The sequence below is a fragment of the Anser cygnoides genome, chromosome 1, assembly GCF_040182565.1.
Source record: "Anser cygnoides isolate HZ-2024a breed goose chromosome 1, Taihu_goose_T2T_genome, whole genome shotgun sequence".
Taxonomy (NCBI): Eukaryota; Metazoa; Chordata; class Aves; order Anseriformes; family Anatidae; genus Anser; species Anser cygnoides.
This window is the reverse complement of record NC_089873.1, coordinates 176,032,928-176,058,577: the sequence shown is the minus strand read 5'-3', so window position 1 is coordinate 176,058,577 and position 25,650 is coordinate 176,032,928. Positions and strand designations below refer to the sequence as shown.

The 25,650-nt window shown below is 39.9% G+C and overlaps 1 protein-coding gene and 1 long non-coding RNA gene across 4 annotated transcripts in view; one reads left to right on the top strand and one right to left on the bottom strand.

Moving 5' to 3' along the window:
• DIAPH3 (diaphanous related formin 3) overlaps window positions 1–22,005 on the bottom strand; it is a 248,389-nt gene extending 226,384 nt beyond the window's left edge. The window contains exons 1-3 of one of the 3 annotated variants that reach the window (XM_048047761.2): window positions 21,701–22,005; window positions 14,367–14,399; window positions 2,101–2,274 (exon numbers count right to left, since the gene is read on the bottom strand). In XM_048047761.2, coding sequence (XP_047903718.2) covers window positions 2,101–2,274; window positions 14,367–14,399; window positions 21,701–21,841 — 348 coding nt within the window. In that variant the 5' untranslated portion in view covers window positions 21,842–22,005. The remainder of the gene's footprint in view (window positions 1–2,100; window positions 2,275–14,366; window positions 14,400–21,700) is intronic. The other 2 variants (XM_048047759.2, XM_048047760.2) reach the window with 2 other exon arrangements.
• Window positions 22,006–22,095: 90 nt separating this feature from the next.
• LOC136788937 (uncharacterized) lies at window positions 22,096–25,335 on the top strand. The gene is made up of 3 exons (XR_010827566.1): window positions 22,096–23,063; window positions 24,039–24,191; window positions 24,680–25,335. It is a non-coding gene; the product is annotated as an uncharacterized lncRNA (long non-coding RNA).
• Window positions 25,336–25,650: the final 315 nt, after the last annotated feature.

The following is a 25,650-nucleotide window of genomic DNA, read 5'->3' as shown; positions in this document are numbered from 1 at the left end:
CTGCACTAACCAGAAATGAAAGGAGCTAAACAGTTAATAACTAGATTCAATGCTGTGTTTGTATAAACTTTTCCGTAATTTCATCATCAAAATTTGAGCTCTTTCATAATTTCAGCCATCAAAACTTCACAGGATGCCTGTGCATAACCTTTTGAGAAAACGAAGCACTGTGCATCCATGAAAACTGAAAAGGTAAAGTAATTCATCCCATGAAACGCCAGAATTTAGAAGCTGCTCCCTTCAGTACTGACCAGTTGACTACTTTTATTCTGGGCAAAAGTACCTCTAAAAGACAGATTACAACATTCAAAAAAAAAAAAAAAAAAGGTTAATTTGATCAAAACTTCAAATCAGGAGCTATAATATGTAATTAGCTACATAATCCACTGTGACTAAACTAGCTTTATCCCAGTCCATTCAAATGTGGATAATCTGAAGAATTCCATCTGTATTACGTGTTATGGCTAATACAATAGCTTCCCTGATACACTACTTCAAATACTTTGTTACTTAAACAAACAAGGTAGGCATTCAAATCATCCAGGATCTTATACTTTAACATACTAAAACATAGATGTGGCAAAGAAGTTATAAAACAGGTATAAATTGCTTCATGATCCATGGTGAACTACTTCTCTTTACCTACATATGCAACAGTGGCTTTCCTAGGATTTTTCCTAGGATTATGTTTTTTTTTATTCAGGTTTCCATTTTTTATGGCATAGTCCCAACATCACACACTATCCTACACTGGAATCTCTGCATGATGGTGGAGAAATACAGCCAAAGCTTGCATAGCAGAGGACTGTGCAAGAAGGCATACTTTGAGTACAACTATACAAAAAAAGTTTCCATTTTTTAACATTTGAGCAACTACCATTCATAGTAGAATTTGTTAACAGAATCAAAATAGTTAGACACAGATGTATACCAAGAAAAACAAACCATGTATAAGCAACAAATAGAAAGTCAAGAAGCTGGTAACACAGTGAATCAACCCTCCTCTTTGTCAGCGTAACCACGAAAATCCTGAATCCTACTTCTGCAAATATAAGAAGAGAATATAATCTCCAATTGCATCAAAATCTCCCTCAGTAATTAGATAGGCAACAGTAACCAACCACTAGACTTAACTCACACAAAATCAATGGAGAACAGAAATGCCACACACACAGAGTAAAAAGGCATTAAAAAAAAAAAAAGTAGTCACTGATCTCTCAGTCATAACTCTCCACAGTAGTACAAATACATCTTCAAAACTAAACATTGCTGAGTACTAGGAATTATAACCTCCATAAAGGCACTTCTCTCTCAGCACATTTAATTTACTCCACATCCCAGTCCCTGGTAACTGCTTTGTGCTTCACAGGGGACAATTACTTGTTACTTGAGGCATAGAAAGAAAGAATCTAGGAATCACTCTCCTTGTTAACATCCTCTCGTGCTCTTCAGAATTAACTCTTCTCTCTCAAGGCCATTCTATGTTTACTTTTCAATTGCCAAAATGCCATCATCATCAATGTCAAAAAAAAATTTTTAAGATGAAAAAAATCAACCTATTGAGGTGGTACCAATGCCACATGGTCTTTCTGGCAAATGACAGCCACTCTCTTGTAGCAAAGCAATGATAGCATCTAAAGAAGGAAGTAAGTTGTGACTGTGTGCGCTTTGTACAGCAGACAAACACTGCTTTAGAAGCACGAACGCTAAGTCTTTTTTGTGTAAAAAGTGGCATAGAACATTAGATCAGAACAAAACCGTGTCATGACATTCAAAGGTATAAAGCCTCTTTATGTTTCAAGTCATCTTAAAAGCAAGTAGGATTCCCCTTTTCTTGTTCCTCCTCAAAACCTGTTGCATAATCTCACTTCTAATAATCAGAAACCTCTAGTTTCCACTTTAAGTATTTATATGGCAGAAATTTTGTCAAAATAATTCAAAGGTTTTATCCTCCTCAGAAACACTCTAGAAAACACGTAATTACAACTAACAACAATAACAATAATTCAGGTAAAGATCAAAATGCATGCAGGAAAAGAAGGCTTCCATCCGTCAGCCACATTATTCTTTAAGTGAAGAAAGTTACTACAAGACACTTACCATCATTTTTTCAAACAGTGCTATGATTTCTCTTTCTGACAGGGGTTTTGGAACAAAATCCTCCACATCAGTAGTTGTGGATGACCAATCTGTAGAGTGGGACTGCTTCATATGTGGCAGAGGAGGTCTTTCCTTTTTGCTTCCTGGAATTCTTATACTGGCAAATCTATCCAACTGAAAACAGAAAGGATATATTATATTACACAGTGTTCCCATTCTGGGTAGTCCTAGTGGGTATTCTTGGAATCTTAACATTCTTATTTTTCTAACTTACCTATTATTTAACTGTCTTACTTTAAAGGAGTTTCCTAAGGATACCTATAATGGTCAGTTGTCTTAGCGCTTCAGTTAATAGAAAAGAATATGGAGAAACCATGCAGAACATGACAATTTTATGGAAAAAGTTCTGAGGAAAATGATATCTACAAAACCAGCACAAGATTTATGAAGAGTTCTTCATAACCATTACACACAGAATAGGAAAAAGTAGGCTTATTTACCAAAGCATAGTTTTAAAATGCTTTTCCTTAGTCTGAAATGGCAGTACTTCTCACATCGCAATACAACATACAGATATGCAATGAAATTACTTTTGATTAAAAGACAAGTTTGTATGACTAAGACACTGTTCTCTTTCTTCTTTATTTGAACTACATTATCCTAAACTTAGCACTTTTCTGTGTTACAATTATTTAAAAATTAGTTGAAGAGAAGAATAAAAATTTTCAGCTCCTTTGTTAAAGCTCTGTAGGATACACTCACAGTCTGATAAATAATCCTTAGCCTTTATGACCAACATGAGACAATCACTCTGACTTCACTTTGTTTTTTGTTTTTTCCTGGTTTGGTATTTAACTACTTTTCAGTAAAGACTTAACTAACTGGAATTTTAAAACATTTTCAGTGTTAGAGACTGTATATTTTAATGTACAGGCAGAGCCCAACAGAACACAAAAGCAGCTGACACTCAATTAAATGTGCTAAATCTTAATCATCTTTGTAGCAGCCTTTTGAACAGATGTGAACAGCAATATTAAACTTCTCAACACAAAAGAAAGTTACAGTAGCATTTGGTGCATAAAATTTTGGACAAGATTTTAACCATATTGATAGCCTTACATCTTTGAAATGCTATGCAAAAAAAATATTCTAAGGCTTCAATACACATTGAAGATGAGTATCTTGATATACCATTTAATAAGAACATCAAAGTGTAACCACACTAAATGACGAGTAAAGTCTGTGAAGTTAAGATCAGAGAGAACAAAGAAAATTAGAGGCAAAAACTGTGTACAAGTGTACCACTCTAGTCAACACAGAGCAAGAATTGACTATGCATGAAGAGAGGTTTAGAGGAAGAAAAAAAAAAGATTTTAATTCTTCCTGTTCAAAATTGAAAGGGAACATTTTTGGAACATAGAAATAGATTGCAAGCCACTCATACAGATGGTTGTAGAACATGCAAAAGCAGAAAATAAATATAGCATAAACATAAAAGAACTCAGCATGGAAGATAGGGCCCTTCAGTGTCACATCAAACCAGCAGGCAGTGTGGAAAGCACACTCTAAAGGAATAATTACACAGGCAAGACCCAGGAAGAAAGAGAATGCAACAAAAGCAAAAGGGAGAGGAACATCATTGGAAGCAAAGTATAGAGTCGTCAGTGACAAAAGCCATCTTACATCTTGATCAGACAGCAATTTCCCTTCCTGTCTTTAAAAAAAAAAAAAAAAGTCTACAGCAAACAAAGGGGGAAGAAGCTAGACTGCAAACTGCAATGACTAGATCAGAATCTTAAAAACACACCATATTATAAGGGATCTGACACAGCCCGCATGGCTTCACCCAGGGCAAACTGTGCCTGACCAATCTGGAGGCCTGGTACTCCACTGGAGTGACCGCATCTGTCAACAAGGGAAGACCAACCGATGTCATCTGCCTGGACTTCTGTAAAGCCACAATCCCACATGGCACCCTTATCTCCAAATTGGAAAGAGACGGATTTGAAGAGTGGACTATCTGGTGGATAAGGAATTGGCTGGATGTCTGCAGGCAGAGAGTGGTGATTGATGGTTCCATGTCCAGGTAGAGGCTGTTGACGAGTGGTGTCCCTCAGGGGTCTGCCTCCGGACTGGTGCTGTTTACTGTCTTTATCAATGATGTAGACAGCGGGATTGAGTACACCCTCAGCAAGTTTGCGGATGACACCAAGCTGGGTGGTACAGTCGATACAACAGAAGGAAGGAAAACCATCCAAAGGGACCTGGACAACCTAGATAGGTGGGCCCACCTGAACTTAATGAGGTTCAACAAGTTCAATTGCCAGGTCCTGCACCTGGATCAGGGCAATCCCAGACAGGAGTACAGGCTGGGAGAAGAACACATTGAGAGCAGCCCTGCAGAGAAGGACTTGGGGGTTCTGGAAGAAAAAAAGGTTGACATGAGCCAGCAGTGTGTGCTTGCAGCCCAGAAAGCCAGCTGCATCCTGGGCTGCATCAACAGAGTAGCCAGCAGGTCAAGGGAGGGGATTGTCTCTCTGTCCTCCCTGGGGAGGCCCCACCTGGAGCAGGACTCCAGGATGCCATGAAAGGCAGTACACCTGCTCCAAAAAAAAAACGTGTTAGCCAACAGCTTCTCCCTGTGCCCATTTGCTATCTAGGGTACAACCTAAGAAACAAACCATTATATTTGAAGATTCTTAGTACTCAGATTTGAGGCAGAGGTACAGGAAAGACACTTAGGCTGAAGTAACAGATTTCAGCACATGTTTCAGTGGGCAGAGAATTTGTAATTTAGATTTAAGCGAGGTGTGCCCTACGCTCTTCTGAAAAATCTCAGCCCTTTCTTTAGATCACTTGTTCCTCCAAACGTCCTTTTCCTTCCCAGCCCCTTCTTTACAGCTTTCATTCCCCAAGTGTCCCCTCTTCCTTCTCCTGCTCCACAAAGAGGAGCAATAAGAGTTCGTAAGACAAAAGGAAGCTGGTCAGATGGAACCACCTTAGCCTGTGCTATGAAATACCCCACACAGTCCCAGAGCTACTCTTACTTCAGAGGAAGAGAGTTCAGGGACAAAGGCCAAAACATCCTTGAAAAGGGACATTTTACTTCCTTTTGCTTGTTGACATGTTCAGTTTATGCTTTGCTTTTAACCTCCTTTAGCATGCTAGGCTGTATGATAGATATTTTGCAACACCACAGATTATGTCATAATATTCATATTCCCCATAATTACCCAATTCTATACCATTTGTCCTAAAGAAGGGAAGCGTGCTCTCAGAATATGTTTGATAAGGCAGAACAAGCAAGAGAAAATCAGATCCTAGGATTACAAGCACATTACACATGTCGAACTATTTTAAATAATTTAAAACGATGCATTCTAAAAATATGAACTCCATAGATTAAAAAAAGGAAATTCACAACAAGACCTGAACAGTGTAGTGTGGCTATTCTACATACATTTCTCTTTTGAATTCCGCATTAATGGTGCTTCAGAAAACTTAATACCTCTCAATACTCCAATACAAGTGAATAATTTCATGGTCCACCGAAAGCACTTTACAGAAATTTCATTGCTTGGTTGTAATGAAATTTACCACTGATGCTGCTGGCGATCCAAGTGCATAGAGGAAATGGCAAAAATATAGTTCAATAATCTTCCGTGTTACATCAAAAATATTTTTAGCCAGGCTAACCAATGGGGAATATCTAAAGACAGCTTTGTATCAAAGTGTCCCTACAGTTTAAGGAAGGTCTGACCTTCTGTCTGTAAATTAAAGATGTCTGCCCTTTTTTTTTCTTTTTTCTTTTTTTTTTTTGGTGGGGGGGGGGTAGGTTGCTTGGTTTTCTTTATTCTAAGATGGAATAGAAGAGCAGAAACAGAAAAGATGATTCATTTTTTGTTTATGACAGTGGAGAAGCTATCAACAACAAAATATATATAATTCACACAGTTCTCATTACTAAGACTAGATCTCCCAATGTGAGAGGCATGAGGAGTCTTTTCTCATAAACTTGAATTTAAAGCAGTGGTTTGTTTGTGTATACTTTAGTTTTCACGTCTGCATGCCTGCTACTGCCAAAGATTGGAACTTCCACAATTAGCCATGCACTTCATTCTGCCAGTCTGCATTCTCTGCAAGACAAAAGTGATAAGGCAACTGAAACAAAAACTTCGCATCAGAACTGAAATACAATGAAAGTAAACCACAGTCAACACACTAACTTGAGTTACCATGAGGCAACTTTTAAGCAGCCTTTTATGTTCATCAGCCTGTTCTGAGGGAGTCTTCGCAGAAACTCTCTATAGTGCCTTACACTCTAACAGATTTTAAAATTATCTTATAAGATAGTAGTGGAAGGAGTGCTACAAGACTACTAACTTTGTTCCACAGAAAACCTCTGTGAAACTGTAACTTCGGTAATACCCTCTGTACAAGCTCTATCAGAGTAGGAGACTGAGCAGTGAGAGACACCATTACTGTGTGCAGAACACACTGTTGACAGCACCGACACACTAAAAATTGTCTCAGTCATCTTTGGCAGCACAAGGTATGTGAGTGAATGAAGCCCTCATGACTTCAAATATAAAAACAATCATGCACACGGGGCTAAAAAGATGGGAGTTGCACTTTTTTATTACTAAAAGTAATGTAAAGGTGACCATTTGTTTCAAAGGTGGTATCATTGGAGCGACATTCAATTCCTTTAAGGACTTAAATTCTAATGAACATTTTTTGAACACAGCCATATTAAAGAAATTGCTTAAAAGGGAGCAACTGGCAGGACATATCCAAAGTTTTCTTCAGTGTCTCATCACCTGTATGAAGGACAAGAACAAAAGAGAGGCATGCAGCAGTAGCATCAAAATGAAATGCAAAGAATTTCTATCAAGACTGTGTGATAAAAAGCCATCCTGCACAAAGGAGCACAAAAGGTGGGTAGTTAGGCCCAAATACTACTTTCACCTGGCTTCTCCCAAACCCATCGCAGGACCAGTCACCCCATCAAATCTTCATAACCCATGGGCACAATGGCATGTGGGAACACCCCACACTGTTGACTCAGAGGAAGGTCCAGACTCCTGCTAAGGTTTTCCCAGCAGTTTCTTCCCCGTGGTCTAAGTGAGTGAGCATCCCATCCCGTGAGTCAGCACCATGAGCTCTCCAGAGCACCTTTTAGACTGAGGAGGGTCGCTGCGCTGCGGTATGGGACACATTATGAGATGCAGGGGAAAAGTATTTGGGGGTTGCACAAGACACATCTTGGGACATTTCAGGGGGAGCCCAAGGCAGGGAACACGATGGTTCTCAGAGATTTGGAGAGGAACAAGAACAGGTAATGAAGTTACAAGGCATTTGGCTGGGCCAGTTGTATGTAAAGAGTTTGCTGGTTGGTATGCTTGTCCATCCACAACCTGCGCCCAACCACTGCAGTTTGTCTTATCTTATTAAATTATATTTCCAGCTCTGTTCCTGAGTCAATTCCAACTCTTCTCCTGACTCTCTACTTCATGTATATGGAAATTTATGTATCAGCAATATGCGTAGGACCATGGGTCTGAGGGCTGACGTGCCAACTGGAGAAATCTGACTGTCCTTAAGTACCAGCAACTGGAGTGGGACCACAGTTGTACCGACGGTACCAGCAACTGGAGCAAATGAGGGTGTGTGATCAGGAACAATCAGCCTCCATGTGAGGCAGTCTGTGCCAGCACCCAGGCTGAGGCTGCAGGGACTCGTGCGAGCAGGTAGAGATCCCTGCTACTGAAGGGATCATTGTGCGTGCATTTCCCCCTAACATCACCGTGATCAAACAAAGAGGGGAACAGAATGAGGCTGTTGGCGCTGCCTGTGTGAGCGCTGAGGGTGGCTGGCTGTGCTGATCAGTGGGGCCAGGCATATGCACGTACATTAGCACACCTGTGCTTGTGTGTACGCCTGCTCAGCCCCACTACTGGTCGGACCTGGGGATGGGGAGCTGCAGCCTTGCCTCTTCTGAGTTATCACATTCATTTACCCCCCCCCAACATTTTCCTTCCCTACCAGAAAGAAAAACTTATTCTGCCTTACATGGCTCACACACATATAGCCAACTTGCTGGCAAGGTCAAATATTCTTAGCGCAGGAACAGTATTTTTGCTACTTAAAATATTAATAGGGCTTAAAGCCCACACACTTGCTATCAAGCATTATACAATGTTCTCCTTCACTGTTTGAAACAATGAGTATTCTAGACATTCTCAAAGCCTATAAAAAATTCCATGACACACAATGCTAAGGAAAAAGATAAAATGGCAAGCCCAGATAAGCAGCATTCAGCCCCTCAGAGTTGATTTCAGACTGAATGCAAATTAGGTATCACAACTTGAATCACTGATAATGAGAATAATAGCTGCAAAAGCCAAAATGAAGCAGCCATCACAGTATGAATGGCATCCAAACTTTTATTAGTTTTCTATTTCATAGTCTCTCTGTAGAATAATGGAGAGCCTATGAAATAAGAAACCAATTTTATGTGCATACCGTGGACCTGACGATCAAAATTATAACGAGATCCAAAAAATGTCCTAGGTCAAACCTTCTGGCTCATCCCACTTTCTGATCAGGTCCCTCAAAGGTACATGTATTTGTGCTCTCACTTTGATCTCAGTGAAAACTTCTTATACCATTCTTCATAAAACAATACTGTCTGTTGAACTTGCACGCTTGATAATGCAGGAATCAGTGGATTAGTTATCACTAGATTAATTGCTGGCTCAACATCACATCAAGACCCATGCTGAACAAAGCATCACCTTCTAACAGAGCTGCAGGCAGGAATTAAAGGTATTACTCCACCTGCCATCCTGCCTTGCTCATCTTTATCTCCCCCTTTTAATTAACACAAATCGTTTATTGTTGTAAGATTATTATTTTTAATTAAAAATCCAATAGATGCATGTATAACCATACTCATGATTACAAAAAGAGCTCCTTAGTTCTGTCAGTGCTCCACTCCAGCCTTGATTCAATGCCTTTCTCAGGAAGAGAAAGCTACTCAGAAGAGAATAGGACATCCATGGAAAAACTCGATGGCACCAGCTGCTACTGATGGAATGTGACTTGCTGAAAGAATTTTCATGGGATCTTTGAGGCTGCTAACAACTGAAGGTGAAATTTTACACAAAACAGACACGCAGGATTACACGTCGCCCAATAAATCCAGATTCATTCTTATGGACACAGATGGTCTACTTAAAAGCACAGTTTTATTTGCTTTATATTGTTGAATTTGAACTAAATGTAAAAAACAAATGCCACAATAGATTCTCAAGCACATTTTACTGTAATTAAATTATTACAGCTCTCAAAACCCATGGTACTTGTATTCAGTTTCGAGTTAACTGAGCAATTTAGGCTGAAGGTGATTAACCATTTGCAGATGACAACTCCTAGATAAAAGTTATTTTCTGAGAAATGCTACTAATAGCTTTGCTTTGTGAATGTTCTGGGAGCCAACAATTCAAGCAGAATCAACTGGCATGGCTGGTCTTATTTACGGCCACAGAGAAGGAGTGTAGGGAACAACTGAAGTGATTTAGCAGCAGAGGTTACCTACATCAAGGACAGAACATTAGATCAACTTGGTATTGGCTTTCTTCTCCGTGTCTTAGATAAGCTCAAGGAAGCGAATGCACGAAGAAGGGAATAAAAAACCCAAACAGTTCTCAGATTCTCATATGAGCAGGTTCTGAGTGTCTTAAGAGAATTATAACCAAGCTTAAGGAAATGAAATATGATGTTTTGGGGAACTGTTTTCTGACATGCCTTTAGAGCACCTATATCAAACTTGGAAACGCAAAGTTCATATTTCCGTAAGCACAGGAATACTACAAACACTCACTCACAGATCCTTGATACATGGAGTACTTAAGATTTACTATCTAAAGAAGTTGAAATTCTTTAGACAGAGAAGAAAAACTGTCCACCAAAACTGTCAGTTGTGCATTTCTTCCAAAGTTCATGGTTGCTATAGCATGACGATTCATCCCCTCAGATACAATTGCCACAGATCTATGGGAACGGTACCTATAGCCACACCTGTAAAATAAATGAACAATCTTGACATCAATATTGTTTCCTCAGTTCAAGCCTGCAACTTCTTCTAAATTGACATTGCATGAGAAGGTGGAAGGGAGAGAGGAAAAAAATAAAAGCCAACTGTAGACATGATGGTCCTTCCAGCAAAAAGAAGCTCCCACCCCTACGATGCGGTGCTCAGTGAAGGACTTGGGAAACACCCAGTTTGCTATGCTCCTCTCCCAGACTGAAGCCCTCAGCCCAAACAGGCAGTGGAAGAAAGAGCATGACTCCAGAGAAAATGAATGAATATCAGAAAGTATTTGTAGAACAACTTCTGACAGGATTTAGTCAGACTTTTACAGAGATAATTTGGACTATGAATATTGGTATCAATGCAACGAATAACAACTGGTTATTGTATAAATATTAGATCTATAAAGTGAGACTAAAAATTTTTGACTTCGCATACAAAGTGTATTTCCTATTACCCATATTTGGAGCAAAAACTCAAGTGCAACATCTTGTAGGTCTCCAAAATCAAAAGTTACCATGCACACCGTCCACATATCTCACAATGAAGAGTTCATCTAAATGGTGCTAAACATAAAGTGGTGCACCTAATCCATTATCTCATAACTGGCTGAGCAACCTAAATTTTATAAAATACACCAGGAACACAAGCTATCTTTCTTTATATACTCTGTTTAAGCTATTTACTGTAGTGACAGGACCCCAGCATTTGGAGAGGTGGAAGGAGAGAGAACCAAAAGAAGCAGCTGTACCAAATTAGCAGGTACCAGATGGAAATACTAGGTTTATGCAGGATGCAAGAGTCTTGGCTATGACAGTCACAATTCCATACAAGCTAGGTAAGCAGTAACACAGTTACAGTAGTTTTGCCACAGAAGATATACTTCGCACTATACTGAAAAAGAAGCAAAGAACTAGTTCCTTCTTCTACCACAGTCAGATTCCTTGACTTTTCCTTTCTTACCTTTCTTTTCTTCTCCTGATCTTACCTGGTCAGACATGACGTGCCTTGGTCTGGACCTAAGCTAATATGCCAATGCAACAGCTGCATCCTACCACGTAGATTTGAGGTTTCTGGCATTAGTTCTGTAATCTCTGCATTTCGGTTTAGCACCAGGAACAGTGATGCCTGAACCACATAAAGCACACAAGTCAAGTTATGCAAAATCCTCTCAAGTTAAGGATGAATCCAACAGATTTGACAACCTTTAAGCAAGAGGGAGAATCACTCTTGTATCTTCATATTCCGTTTGTCCAGCTATACCAAGCAGATCAATCTGCATCAACTTTACAAGACAGAAATTGTAAAATGTCATGCTCTGTTTCCGTCCAAAAATCACTGTGCAAAGATCTGGAATGTTTCTGGAGAAGAAAATTAACCTAAAAGTCCCAGATTCAAGTGCTAAAAGAGATAATTGTTATGAATCCTGGTGTTTTCTGCTTTGTCAGATGAAGAGCAGACTTTCCACCCTAGACAAGTTTAAGGACTATGTATTTCTAGAGGATGTTGCTGCACTACGGGAAAGTCTTTATTCTAGAAAAGTAGGAGACCTTGTATCACAGAAAAATCCTGACTGCCTGATGTGTGTTGTTTGTTTACTACTTCTAGTACCTCATTAATAAGAGGCATGATTACAAAACCGTCCAGTTTTAGCCTAAACTGCATAATGATAAGTACTGAACAAACTTCCCCTCCTGTTATCACAAAAAAAAAAAAAGCACACACAGACCATCAAGACACTGGCAATGATCAGTGAGCACAATCTAATAGATAAGATCTGGTATTAAGTACACAGGTACAAAATCTTTACTTCCTGCTTGATGGGATAAAAACAAGAGCATTGTATGTAGCTTCTCTTTCTGCAGGTGCCCCTCACATTCTGCCTTGCAAGTCTGTAGGATGAAAAACTAATGCCACCCTCCAATTTTCAAGATCATATTTTTGACTGCCCACTATTTGTATCCTCAGTAAGCAGAATTTAATATCTGGAGAATCTGCTTAACTACTACAGCGTAGCTCAATCTTCCAGACATCTTGTCAGTCATTTTAGTCAGACAAGTCAACAGCTCAGTCATGGAAGTCTGCCCTAACACCCTAATAGATACACAAAGAATTGCTGTAACATTAACAACATACAAAGTAGAGAGAGATAGACAAAACTCCTATGTCTCCATTTGAAATATTTATTAATCTTAGAGAAGGGGGAACATACAGCAAAATAAAGGTTGTATCAATTTAGTTCAGTGTGTTTGAAAGCAAAAAGAAACCACTACTTTCCTTTACCAGATAAAATATTTCATGTAAGATCAAAGAAGTTACTGACAAAGATTCTGAGTCAAAGACATCTTAACTTCTTTTTCTTCCCTAAAGCTTCAGAAGATTAGAAAAAATATATATTCCTTCTTTGACAGTCAAAGATTAACTTCTTAGTATAAGAAATTCCACTGGTAGCAGTAGAGCTTAGTAAGAAAAAGACTTACATAAACAGAAACGCACAGAAGAACACCTTTCATTAGATGACTTCTTATTCCCAATACGTTCTTCTCCCAGAGATGATTTTACCCTTCTTGGAAAGCACATCATTTAACTCATGGTAGAATATTAGAAGTTATGGAGTTTAGGCCTGTACATAGTCACATCTTAAATGTGAATCATGAATCCTGTTCCTCTATATACCACAAATTATAAAGCCTTTCTTTCTATACAGCAGCTGCTAAAAAAAATCAGTCTACACAACAGATAAGCAATTTTAGTAAGCACTTATTTTTTGTCTACATGTAAGCAGATTTCTTTTTAATAAGTCTTTTTTTTAAAAAAATCTGCGTATTAACAGTATTTTTGAGCCTTACAAACCATTTACCGGAGTGTGCAGCACTTGAGTTAGGAAACAGGCTTGTTTCCACTGTGGTCTTTCAAGTAGATACTTAGTCAGATACCTACTTGCAGCTCTTCTGTGCAATAAGTTTCCTGCCTTCATAGTGTCTGAACAACAAAGCTAGAAGGAACATATATTAGTCGACTGTGTTCTAAAAACAAGGTGTTTTAGGTCTCATCGTTACAAGGATTCATCGGCACCATCTCAGGAATAATCCAGTACAATCCAAATACGGAAAAGCAGTCTGCATTAAGGATACTGAAATTTTGCTAACTTATCTGAAATAAAATTAAAAAGAAAAGATACATATTCCATGGTTCCTGGTATACAAAACTGTATTTGTAAGAAACAGATTAGGATTAATAAAATATCTGTATTTTGTAAAGCATAACGCAGCTGAGAGCAAGTTACCATGCGAACTATTACCCATTGGAATAAATGATGTAAAATCTTTCCTTAAAAGCTACAGAGTAAAGGTGACAGTACCATGCTCAATGCTACCAACTTTGCACAGCTAAGCAACAGTAACTGGATCATTGTTTCCTAAACTAAGGAACAGCACTGTTTCCTGGTGCAAGTGTGTTGTACGTTGTCCAGTGTAAAGCTCTCTATACTTAGCTCTCAGCTATGCACAGAAGTATTTCAGCAGAACACTATATAGCAAAAAATAGATAGCGAAGTCATAACAACTCATCCTTAAATGCCTACAGAACATCATTTCTTAGGCGAATTCAAAGACTCTGTAGAACGATCCACTTTCAGAAAAGCTATTTTTATCAACCAACGAATAGTACAGACAATGAATCAAGTGTATTTTAATTACAAGGGAAATAAAAACCTGCTTGGTGATACCCTCTTCTGCTGTTCAAGACAGATGAAGTTTGAGAAACACTGTTAGCACAACAGTGAACATACCTAACATTGTTTGAAGTAAGCATTAACAAGTTTTTACAAGCAACTGTTAGTCAAACATGGTATTTTAAGCCAGACATGCAATCTAAATAACTTTAATATTAAACATGCAATCATAGATCCCTTAATTATACCACAAAGTGGCAAAATTATCTGTCAAGCTCATTTAGCCATGCTTACAACATACTTCTAGACCATCTATAGGTTTTTCACTACTCAAACAGAGTATGTTACAGATAATTAACAGTTTAGTGAGACTTTACTAATTAACTAAATTAACTCCCCAATTAAGACAGTTTCTTGTAGCAAAAAAGGTTGTTTATATCGCATTAGCAATAAGGTTATTAGCTTAGCAAAGCCAAAGCGAAACATAAGTTGTCTTACCACATCATCAGTCAGTGTCTTGATATTTAAATGCTGTAAATCAAACAGGAAACCGGTCATGTCACAATTGTGTAGTCAAAAAAAAAAAAGCAAGTGTCAGTTACAGTTAATGTTATTCAAAAGAAGATGCAAGTTCAGTGTTGAATTGTAATAATTTCCTTCACAAGCTGTACTTTGTTGACACAGCAAATTGGGAGGGGGGGAAATACAGTGCAGACAGAAAAAAAATGCAATCTGATCTTTAAAAAGAATAACACCGTGCAGAAGAATACAAAGGAAAGCTTGAAACAACATGTGTTTTATCATATTTACACCTAAATATACTAGAACATATATATATTAGAAAAAAATATACTGCCCATAAGTCAGCAAATAGAATTGTCTTCTGGAAAAGGCTGTGTGGACTCCACCAAGGAATGAGTGAAGAGGTTTTAAGTCCAACAGAAGAACACAGATCAACTCAGTAGTTCAAAGCTCTGGCTGCCAAGCTGCAATACTGAAGCAAGTGAGACTGTTCGCTGCTCTCAAGCAATGCCTCTTGCAAGTAGAACATGAAGTTCTCACGAGCAGAAACTCACACAAGTATTTCTGAACAGCAACATTCAAACATCCATGACCAGTTATTGCTATGGGAAACAACAGGTCCTGAACAAACTCTTGTTGCACTCCATTGCACGCTGACAGACACAGCAAGCATTAGGACAAAGCTCTTTCATAAAACCCAAGAGGAGCAGCAAAGAATGTATGGACTGACAAGTCAGTTTTGCATGGATCCCATTCACAGCTTTTTGACAAGGCTGAGAACAGGCTCAGCAGGGAAATGGGAAGAACAATAAGCCACACACTTGGTGAGATTGACTCTTTCCCTATTCTTAGGCTCCCCTCCCTGCCTCGTATGCAAAGCTTGGCAGCACCTACAGCAATTGTCAAGGGCTATATCAGAATTAACCAGATTTAGAAGCTCTTGCGTTGTCATGACCAAATCAACAACACTTCAGTACTACTGCTTGCAATATCTTTGATGCCTCCTCCTTCAGTACTGAAGAGTATTTTGTGCTAAGCCAACTACTGTACTATGATAGCTCTACCCTCAGTATTATCGAGACACTAAGGAAGAAGTGTATGATAAGTGGCTATGAAGTTAGAAATAAAAGCAAATCAAGTATGAGGAAACGCTCAGTACCCAGTGACACAATGCAAGTTAAACCACCAATAATAAAAACTGGAATTAGGTCAGTACTGAATACTCATGGCAACCCCGCTCTGTGCTACAGACAACAACAGTAAGTGGGAAAACACTTCAACGTAGCCAGTAGATTGAAGACCTGTACCCCAGATTTACCACTGCAGGGGCAGATCAGACTTCTGCCCCACACACTGCTGCGGAGCACTGTTTTATGACTCATTTTGCAAAACAGCTACAAGGACAACATAACTGGTAACTTTTGCAATTTAAAGAGCTCCAGACTTCACATTTGGAAAGCTGTTGATATCTCTGTTTTTCAGTGATCAAAACTGCAAGAGAACACAGTAACACATGGTCTTACAATGGAACTTTGTAAGAAATAAGTATTTATTCATTTTTCATATGCTCAGCTAAGCCTCAAACAATACAGATACCATTGTAAAGCTCCTCCAGCATGGTAGGAGGCTGAGTAATTTGCTTTGAATGAAAGTTTGAGACACGTCAGACAGCATGCCATTGCACTGACACACATAGCACACCACATTTTAGGAACACAGCCTGGATGTTCTGCAGCGCTCAGCAGAAGATGCTGTCAGCATCCATGGGATCAAGGGCACGTGCTTCAGCTTCAGGTTTTGTTCTTTGAAAAAGACCAAGTGAACGGGATAGTTCAAGCCAGTGGTGTACCTTTCAATTACACCATGAAGTTTAGCAATGGAAATGATTGTTGGAAAGGTTAAAAGTTCCCTACGCTGCACATCAGGACACCTCATGATACAAGTCATCTGGCTAATGACTGGAGGGGAAAAAGAAAAAAAAAGAAAAGACTGCTGTGCAACCAATTAAAGACACCATAATGGCATAAGAAATTCAATATACAGATATGAGTCTCCTAAGCCTCCAGCTTACTGACTGCTAAGAGAGCAGGAGGCTGAAAATATCTGCCTAAGAGCTTATGCAGATAGTGTTACGGGGCCTGGTTTGTATTTACAAGATTTCTTAAGAGAGCAAGAGAAACCCCAGAGTAACTACAACCTAATGTTCAAATCCTTCAGCATTCTAATATTAAAGTGCTGTAAGACATCTCAGAAGATGTTAGTCTGTGAATATTATGGTCAAATACTTGTAAGTTAGAAAAGCTGGTTAGAACATGACAACTCAGGCAACCTTTTCCCTCTCCCTCACCAAATCCTCCTCTTCTGGCAAGGATGCACAACGTAAAACCAGTTGCTAGTAGCATTTGACGATACAGAGATGAGGAAAATAACATGGACTCAACAACAAATATTTTATCAGACTGTATGCTAGGTTGATTTCTTTTAATGTCCTTCCAAGAAAGAAAGAAAGAAAATCTCACACAAATAAAAACACCACACATATACAGCTTGATACATAAAGAACAGCTTACAGACTACGCAAAAAGAGAAAGAAAACAGAGGAATTTAAACAAGATGCAGTGAGTTTTAGAACTGGATGACTTAAGCCTGGATGTTGAAATTGTACATTACCTAGATAAAAAATGTACATATAATCACACAAACCCACGGTACCTTTTTAAATTAGAAGGCAAGAGAGAAAGAACTCATCACACACTGCCATTGATTCTATCACCAAAAAGATTCAATACAAGCTGTTTTTCCCCAAACACGATCCCACAGTAGAAGCACAACTGTAGGTTGTGAGGAAGCCTGTGGACTCAAGTCACAGAGACGTAAGTTAGATTATAACAGTGGGTGTTATTACTTTAGGAGCTCCTTTGTCACAATATTCCCTCAGTAATTTTGCTACCTCAGTCTGTAAGTGCACTTTAGAAACTGCAGTATAACCCAACAGCATCTCCTACTTTTAATTTCCAATATACTACTTCAGCGTTTATTTAATGGCTTTTTCACACATACACTCTTTCTTCGTTGCTTGGAAAGTAGTTTGAAAAGCAATTAAGGGCAAAATTATCTTAACATGACAGTTTCTACATAGCGATATTCTTTAGACATTGATGAGTTAAACTCAAAATTGGTGCTTACAGGTAAGATTATATAACAAAGTGCTAGAACACAGCACTAAAATTTAATTTCATAACCCACAGTGTTAATTCATGCCAACAAAAATAACAGCATGAGGAATTTACAATTTTACAAAGCAGCAATAAAGTGTTTTAGGTAACATCTGTTCAGCAATCATTTCTTTAAAAGACTAATTTAGATTCAAGGTCTTACACTGCAGTGTAACTGCAGCAATAACTCAGTCACTTCATAATTAAAGATATTGACACAGATCGGTCTTACCTTTCTCCTCTTTGCCAGTCAAACAGAAATGCTTTTGCTTTTAACTACATCTTTCTTTGATTTATAAATGCTATTAAATGCGAGTGTTAATTTGTCTATTTTTAACAGATCGGTGCAAACAAGAAAGTTTCTTGACTCATACAAATTTCATAAAGAATTTAATCAAAAACATAACCTGGAAGTCACTGAGGACTGGTCAATGATATACTGATATTAATAGAAACACTTCTAACTTCAGCTAGGAACTGAAGGTGACATTTTGAGGACTAGCACCTACAAGGTGCAGTCCCAGTAAAGCAAAACTAAAAGTCACTTAATCAAGTCATCCAGCACCCACTTCCATGATTTCCTAACATCTTGAGTCAAAAAATAAAAGTATCCTAGATAGAAAGTGGCAAGCACTTGCTGAGTAGATATCCGAAGTTTCCTACTCAGTCGACACATACAATGGAAACAGGTACCACCTCTGCCATTCTTCAGTCCATTTCTGCTTTTTACCAAACTCTAACCCTCAACGGTGAATGTAAGAGCTTTCAAAAAGCTAAAATACTACCGTATCATAGCCTATCTTCCACCCTTCCAAGAATTCTACTCTTCCAAAACCCTGGACCTGCTGAACAAATCCAAGCAGGTAACTGCTTCAAAACTGACCACCACTCCTTCACTTTTTTTTTTTTAATGTTATTTTACTGAATCATAACAAAGAGAACTGAGGAACTACAAGTCACATTCACTTCTTCTAAAAGCTAGTTTATTTGGGAATGCAGTACTTCAAGAAGACATTTAATTGGAATTAACAACGATTTAGCCCAAAGACTTCCTCCCTCCTCTAAATGAAGTGGTAAAAATCAAGAGTTTTTCCTCCTGCTAAACAAGAATATTCTTAGGGGGAGAAGGAAAAAAAAAAAAAAAGGTGCATGTTAACACTGTCAATTTTGTTAACCAGCAATCCAATTTCACCTTAAGGTCTGTCAGGGAATGAAACTCTTTTCCAGACCAGCCTAACTACTGTTGACTCGGTAGCTCCCAAGTGATAGATCAATATGTTGCATTGATTGGAACAGACCAACCTGGAATTTATTTTGAAGTCTTTGTCCTAAGAAAAATTAGGCTAATACAATCTGGATGACTTTAGTTCACTGAATCTAATGGCTAATTTTAACCGCATTTGATAAATGTATAATACATAAGAAACATAATTCAGGTTAAATGAATAAGTATTGCACTCTAAGTATGCCAAACACAGAAAAGGCTCACCCTGTATTTATGACTGGATTATAGATAATTCAAAGGGGTGAGGAGAGGTTTTACGTATTCTGACACCAAACTAATTTAACTAATGAAAGTATATTGAAGATGTATTACATGGAAGGTTAGATATGAACAAGTCAAGGCACACATACCACTTTTCCCACCATTCATCCCCACCCCCACAAATGTCTCCTAAGAAAGCAGGAGGTAGAGGGGAAAGAATTTACCAATTTTAATTTTAAGAAGTGATAGGTATTCTTTATGTCAATATCTTAGGGCAGAAATGTATGATGTGACAGAAAGAAAAGCATTTCTCTTAGTACCCTTCAAGTGATCCAGCCTAAATCAGAGAAGCTGGTTAAGGTCTACAACCATGAGCGCTATTTAGATATTCACAACCTGTACTACCACGTCTGTTTCTTCAGCAGAAGATTACTATTTGGGACAAACCAGGGATTAGAGACTTCAGTTCAAAGGTTATAGCACCTACAGCAACTCCTTAAATTTTGGGGCATGGAACTGTCTGCTGCTCTTTACTAACTGTTGACTTCCACAAGTCACATTGTGAAACTACACTCCTCCCAGCAGTTTACATGAAGACAGAGACAAAATCCCCATACTCTGCTCAAGGAGTATCAACTCTGACTCTTTTTAAGGCCTTCTGCGTGCTAATGGCCTATCTAGAACACAGCCCAGGTTAGAAAGAGAACTGTCATTCTTCAGTACCATATCAACATCCCAGGGCAACATCTCTGCTTTGAGGGTACTTATCAAGATGCAGTATGGGACTGCTGTCTAAGGTCAAACACTTTTGAAAGTTGCAAACACAAGACATTCTCATGAATTCAGGATATTCTCAGTCATCCCTACTTAGAGAGTTTCGGAAACCGGGGGAAAAATATGTAAAGCCACACCCTCAAGATGACTGTATACCAAAGTGAAGTAAAATTCCCAAATTCAACTTCCTTTGCTTTCTGTGGCTTGGTGTATATATATATGTATCTATTAATACTGTAGCCTCAAAAAGCCAGTCAGCTGATGCCCACATCTGCACATGCTCAAAGCCATTCTTGATACGTGCCTAGACTTTCCAGGCCAGCCAAAAGAAACTCATCTGTACCAAAAGAGAAGCATCCTTTCACTGAAGAGCCAATCTGACTTCATCTCCAAAAATACATCGCAGTGGCTTGTATCACATATCTGGCAGTGTTATAATTCCTACAAGTTTTTGTATTTCTATTTTAACACATGGTCAGAGGGGGGACAGGGGACTGCTGGCAACACCTTAATTCCTTCTCTCCCCCCAAACATGTGTTAAAACATTGGAAATGATGGCAATATCCTATTTGAGTTAGAACTTAATAGCTATTTTATCGCCAGTAAATAAAAGATCTTGACCTCAATACTGTTGTCAGTCTCCATTACAAACAAATCTGTGTCTCCTGCTTCCCACAGGAATAACCCAGCCCTCGAGTCACAGAGCAGTAACACACTCCAACCTTTTGGAGTGGGCAGAACACACAGGTTTTCCTCCATGGCCCCTAGGCTGAAGAATGTTCCCAGCCATGTCAGCTGCACGGCTAAAATGCAAGCACCTGTAGAAAACACTTAACCAGTTATGAAGATGAGCAAACAGCTCTTGGCCACAAGTCTAGACCAGGCTGGATGGGGCTTTGGCCAACCTGACCGAGTGGGTGGCATCCCACCAGATGATCCTTAAGGTCCCTTCCAACCAGAGTCATTCTGAGATTCTGATTCATACATGCACATTTTAATGTGCAAAAATAGGCATGAGGCCTCTGCTTGAACAGCAATCAGAAAGCAACCACAACACAAGAAGGATTCCAGGAACCAGGAATGCCAGGAGCAACTTGTGACCTTCCCGAACAGGTTTGTCCAGCCAGCAGTTTGATATCACGTACTGGCTGACTGCAACTACCTGCAAGTGAAGTATGGCACACCTTTCCAAAAGCTCCAGTGACAGCTACTCAGGTACTGCACATTGCGCAAAGAGGCCTTTGAATCAGGAATGTAGTACACAAATATTACGGTAATTCTTCTGTAAGTGCATAGCACAGCTCAGAGCACATGAGCTGAACATAAAAATTAATGCGTATCACCTCAATATGAGCATGGCATGCACCTGGTCTGTGTGTGGTGTATACAAGACATGTAGAACATGTATTTGTCCCAGTTTTAACATCTGGAAACCTCAGGTGGTTTATAGCAAGCACATCTTACATACACATTATTTTGTAGGCAATTGTTTGCTCTTCTGAGCTGCCCAATTTCTTGGTGTGCTAGCCAAACCTTGTAAAGGCATGGTTAGGAAGAACTAAATCCTTTACATTTAGGAGTCAGTTTTTCACTAGAGAGGTCACACTGCCGTGACAAAACCAAACGCGACAGTCCCAGCAGGAGTACCATCACTTCAGGGCCGGAGGCCTCCTGGACACCGCGCAGCGACTAAGAAAATAAAGCTTTGCCAGAAAAAGACCTGAAAGCGTGTGCTGCGAGAGAAAGCGACGCCCTTTGAGGAAGGCCAAGCAGAGGGGACAGGGAGCAGGGGGGCAGGAACCTCAGCCGGGGGGGGGGGGGGGGGTTGTACTCACGAATTTGGGCTTCCTGCCCTCCGCGGCCTCCGGGGCGCTGCCGGCCGCGGGCGGGCCCTTCCGACGGAGCCCCCCGGGCTCCCTCCCGCCGCGGGATGGCGGCGAGGAAGGGGCGCGGTAACGGGGCCGCTGCGACTCCATGGCCGTGCCCGGGGGAGGAAGGGGAGGAGGAGGAGGATTAGAGCGGCTTAAGCCGGGCAGAGCAGGAGGGAGGGGGCCGGGGGTAAAGCCACCGCCTCCAGCCGGCGGATTTCCAGGCGGCAGCCCCTAATCCCGGAGGAGGGCGGCGAAGCGGGGCAGGGATGGGGGTGAGGAAAGGGCGGGGGGGGGGGTGGGGGGGGATGGCCAACGGCCGCTCCCTAACGGCCGCCAACGGCTGTCAGCGCCCGAGAACGTGCGGCCGCCACCGCCGCCGTCCGAATCGCCCCGCCACTGCCTCGGCCCCGCCCCCCGGCCCCCCCACCCCAGCCAATCGGCGGCGGCGGAGCGGCGGCGCCTCTTCGCGGTTGGGTGGCCTCCTGCCAATCGCCTGTGAACGGGCTGGCGCGGGGTGGTAGTGGCCGCACCTGGTAACGCCCACCCCCACGCACCCACCCCCAGCCGGACTACGTGTCCCAGGGAGCACTGCGGCACGTTCCCGCGCAGGGAAGCGGTGGCCGCGCGGCGAAATGCATGACGGGAGCTGTAGTCCCGAGGAGCCTGAGGGGGACATGGCGCGGGGTTGGGGGCGGCGGGGAGGGCCCGGGCCAGTGGGGTGTCGAAGTACTTTTTGTATTATTTTGGTGTGGTTTAATTTTGGCCCTAATAAGTTTTATCCCGCTACGTAAAGCGAGGGAAGCAGTGGTTTGTGGCGCTTGGCCCAGACAGGGTGGTTCCCTCAGCGGGTGAAGGGTGTGTGCGTGGAGAGATAAATGCGAATAAACGATATATTTGTGCACGTACAGAATGGTGTATGTTTGTCTGACACGTTTGTTGGTACGGGCTCTTCAAAAGCCGAGTAACGCAAGGGAGAGATTGGCCCTACAGAAAACAGCAGCAGTATTTGCACTGACCAGGATTTGGGGTTCCCCTGACTGCTTCAGGACAGGATTTGGGGTTCCCCTGACTGCTTCAGGACAGGATTTGGGGTTCCCCTGACTGCTTCAGGACGGGATTTGGGGTTCCCCTGACTGCTTCAGGACGGGATTTGGGGTTCACGATGGGCCCAGGAGCTGTAAACTGCCGGCAAGGCCAACACAAAGTACAGAGGGAGCTGTGCCTGCATTCTTTGTTTATTGAAGTTTTTTTTGTTGTTGTTGTTTGTTTGTTTGTTTTTGTAACAGATGGACCTCCAAGATTCTGCATTTTATGGGGAAAAACACAAGTAAATAGAGATCTCATTGCCCCATAGATTACTGAATTTTATATGCTTGAGAAAGGAACTGAATTGTTGTTAATGCGCTCGATACCTTGCATTTATCTTAAATTAACAGTAGCTGGAATAATAATGAAAACTGGGGGCGTATATAGAGGAAAATGTGTTTCTAAATCTCAAAGTTAGGCATCATTAAGAAAAAAGATAACATTTCTCATTTGTACCTAGACTATTTTCTGAAGCAGCACGAGTTTCCTTTTTCTTCTGTCGTTCAGTAAGAACGATGCTCAGGTTCCCGTATTGTTTTTATCATTTAGCATTGTGTTGAGTGCAGTGAAAAATAAAATGTCCCACCACCACCCCAAAAAATTGCATTACACACAGCTTCCAAATAATTTGAATGCCTTCCAATGCAATGACATAGAATTAAAGATCTCCGTTTCTTAGCATGACTCACACAAGTAGTGACCTACAAAATGTAATGCCTGCAATTGTGTGGAACTCCGATAAAATGCAGTGAGCAGCATTCAGCCCCAAACTAGACCTTTGCAGGACTGGGATCCAAGGCTGGGAGCTGTGGGGCTACTTAGAGTAGATGCTGGAATTATTTGAATACATTAAACTGTTTGTTCTTTGGCACATTTCTGTAGATCTTTTGTAAATTTATATTGGAATTCTTTGTGGAGAGTATAATTAGCACGACACTGTTTAATGTCATGGTTAATGATTTCCTGGAACATTTGATTAGAAAATTAATCAGCCTATGTATGTGTATGATAAAGCTGTTTAAATGGACCTCCTAATTGCGCTGTGGTAGAACACAATGGCTTGTGCCAATATATCACTTTCAAAGTACTGTATTGCAATAATAGAGAAACACTACAGAGAATAATTTATTAGACAATTTTACTAAGCCAAAAATAAACGTTAGTACTTTTGATCAATTATTATTATCTTTCACACTGCCCCTCTTGTGCTTCTTAGGTGCTTGACAGAACAAATACACTCTTCCAATTGCTTTGTTGGTCAAGATTAATCATAACTGAGGAGAACATGTGAGAATGAACCAGTAATACCGTAACTGTGCAGAGATTATACTTGGAGCATGCATACTGTCTGGAACACGCATATAGCTTGGTAATTTTGCATTATCTTTGTTCTGGAATGAGAGTTTTTCAGTTATAAAAACGTGTGAGACGAAACAAGTGCATAAAGTTAAACATAGGGGTATTTCCAAAATCTGTCCTTTGAATTGGTGATTTAACTAGACTCTCCCAATTCTGTTCCATCTCTTTTTTTATACTGTGACTCGAGTCTTAAACCTACAAAAATGAATACTTTCTTGATACTCATTGTTCCAGGGAGGCAGTTTTTCAAATAAATCCCTGTGTACTGCATTTGTAAGCTGGCTTTTGACCGAGTTTAGGCAGTTCTCCATATTTCATTTAGAGATGCCTAGTTCTTGCCTATATGAAGAATATAAAACAGTTAATTAACTGTTCTTTACTTACATACATCCTCTGAAACTGTCACATAAAAGTTACAAAGGATTTTGTGAGCAATGTTGTTGTTTTTATACAGCAATCATACAATTTTAACAGTCTTTATTGCTAACGCTATGTAAGTACTCCAGCAAGCAAAACCTTCCAGAGCCCCAGTTCCCGTGGCTTGGCAGGAGCAAAACAAATGACTGTTGGAAGTGACCTTCCAGGAAAATCATTTCTTCTTTCTCTCATGAAAAGCACCAAACGGGCTCTTCTGTTCCAAATCCCTCAAACTTGCACAGCTATTGTAAATCATATCAATTGACTATGTATCTTAGACCTTCTTTAGCAGTTAATAAAGGACTTACACCGATATTAAGTTATAGGATTGCCAAATTAATGCTCATAGAAATTAAGTTGGAAAACACAGCCTGTCTTCATGTTAACATATTGATGCTGTTTCTTAGAGCCCATTGATGCTGTTTGTTTTCTAAGGAACTCTTTGACAGTTGCATTTTCCTGTTTTAATAGCAGTCACTAATAATTTAAATGTACTACAATGTGATATCCTTACATGCAACCAATGGGTTAGGTGTTACTTAATTTTCACAGCATGGGTATTTTGAGAAGCCTATTATTCCATTATTAAGATAAATGGAGATAAAAACTCAAATTGTTCGTATATTAAATTTACTAAAGAACCTGGCTTGTCATACTAATAAGTAAAAAAATTTATGTTAAATTTATGAGAAAATGTATGTTGTGCATGTATTAAATAGAATTAAATGAAATTTAAATTAATTTAATAAGGTCTTGTTGAAGAAAATTTACTATGCTTTTTCCTATAAAAGAAAGAGCTGGAATTCTTGTGCTTTCTTGGAAATAATTTGATTGTCATTTAGTCATATGTTATATTATGTTATGTTATAATACAACATATACATATATATATAGTGTGTATTTATTTGGGAAAATGAAAATTTGTGGCTAGAACTCTATGTTGTAAGATCACGATTAACAATCAGAAGAAGAAATCGACTAGAATTTTTCAGCCTAACAAAACACTCACCTGACGTCCTTACAAGTGAAAAAGCTATTAGAAATCTTCTGAT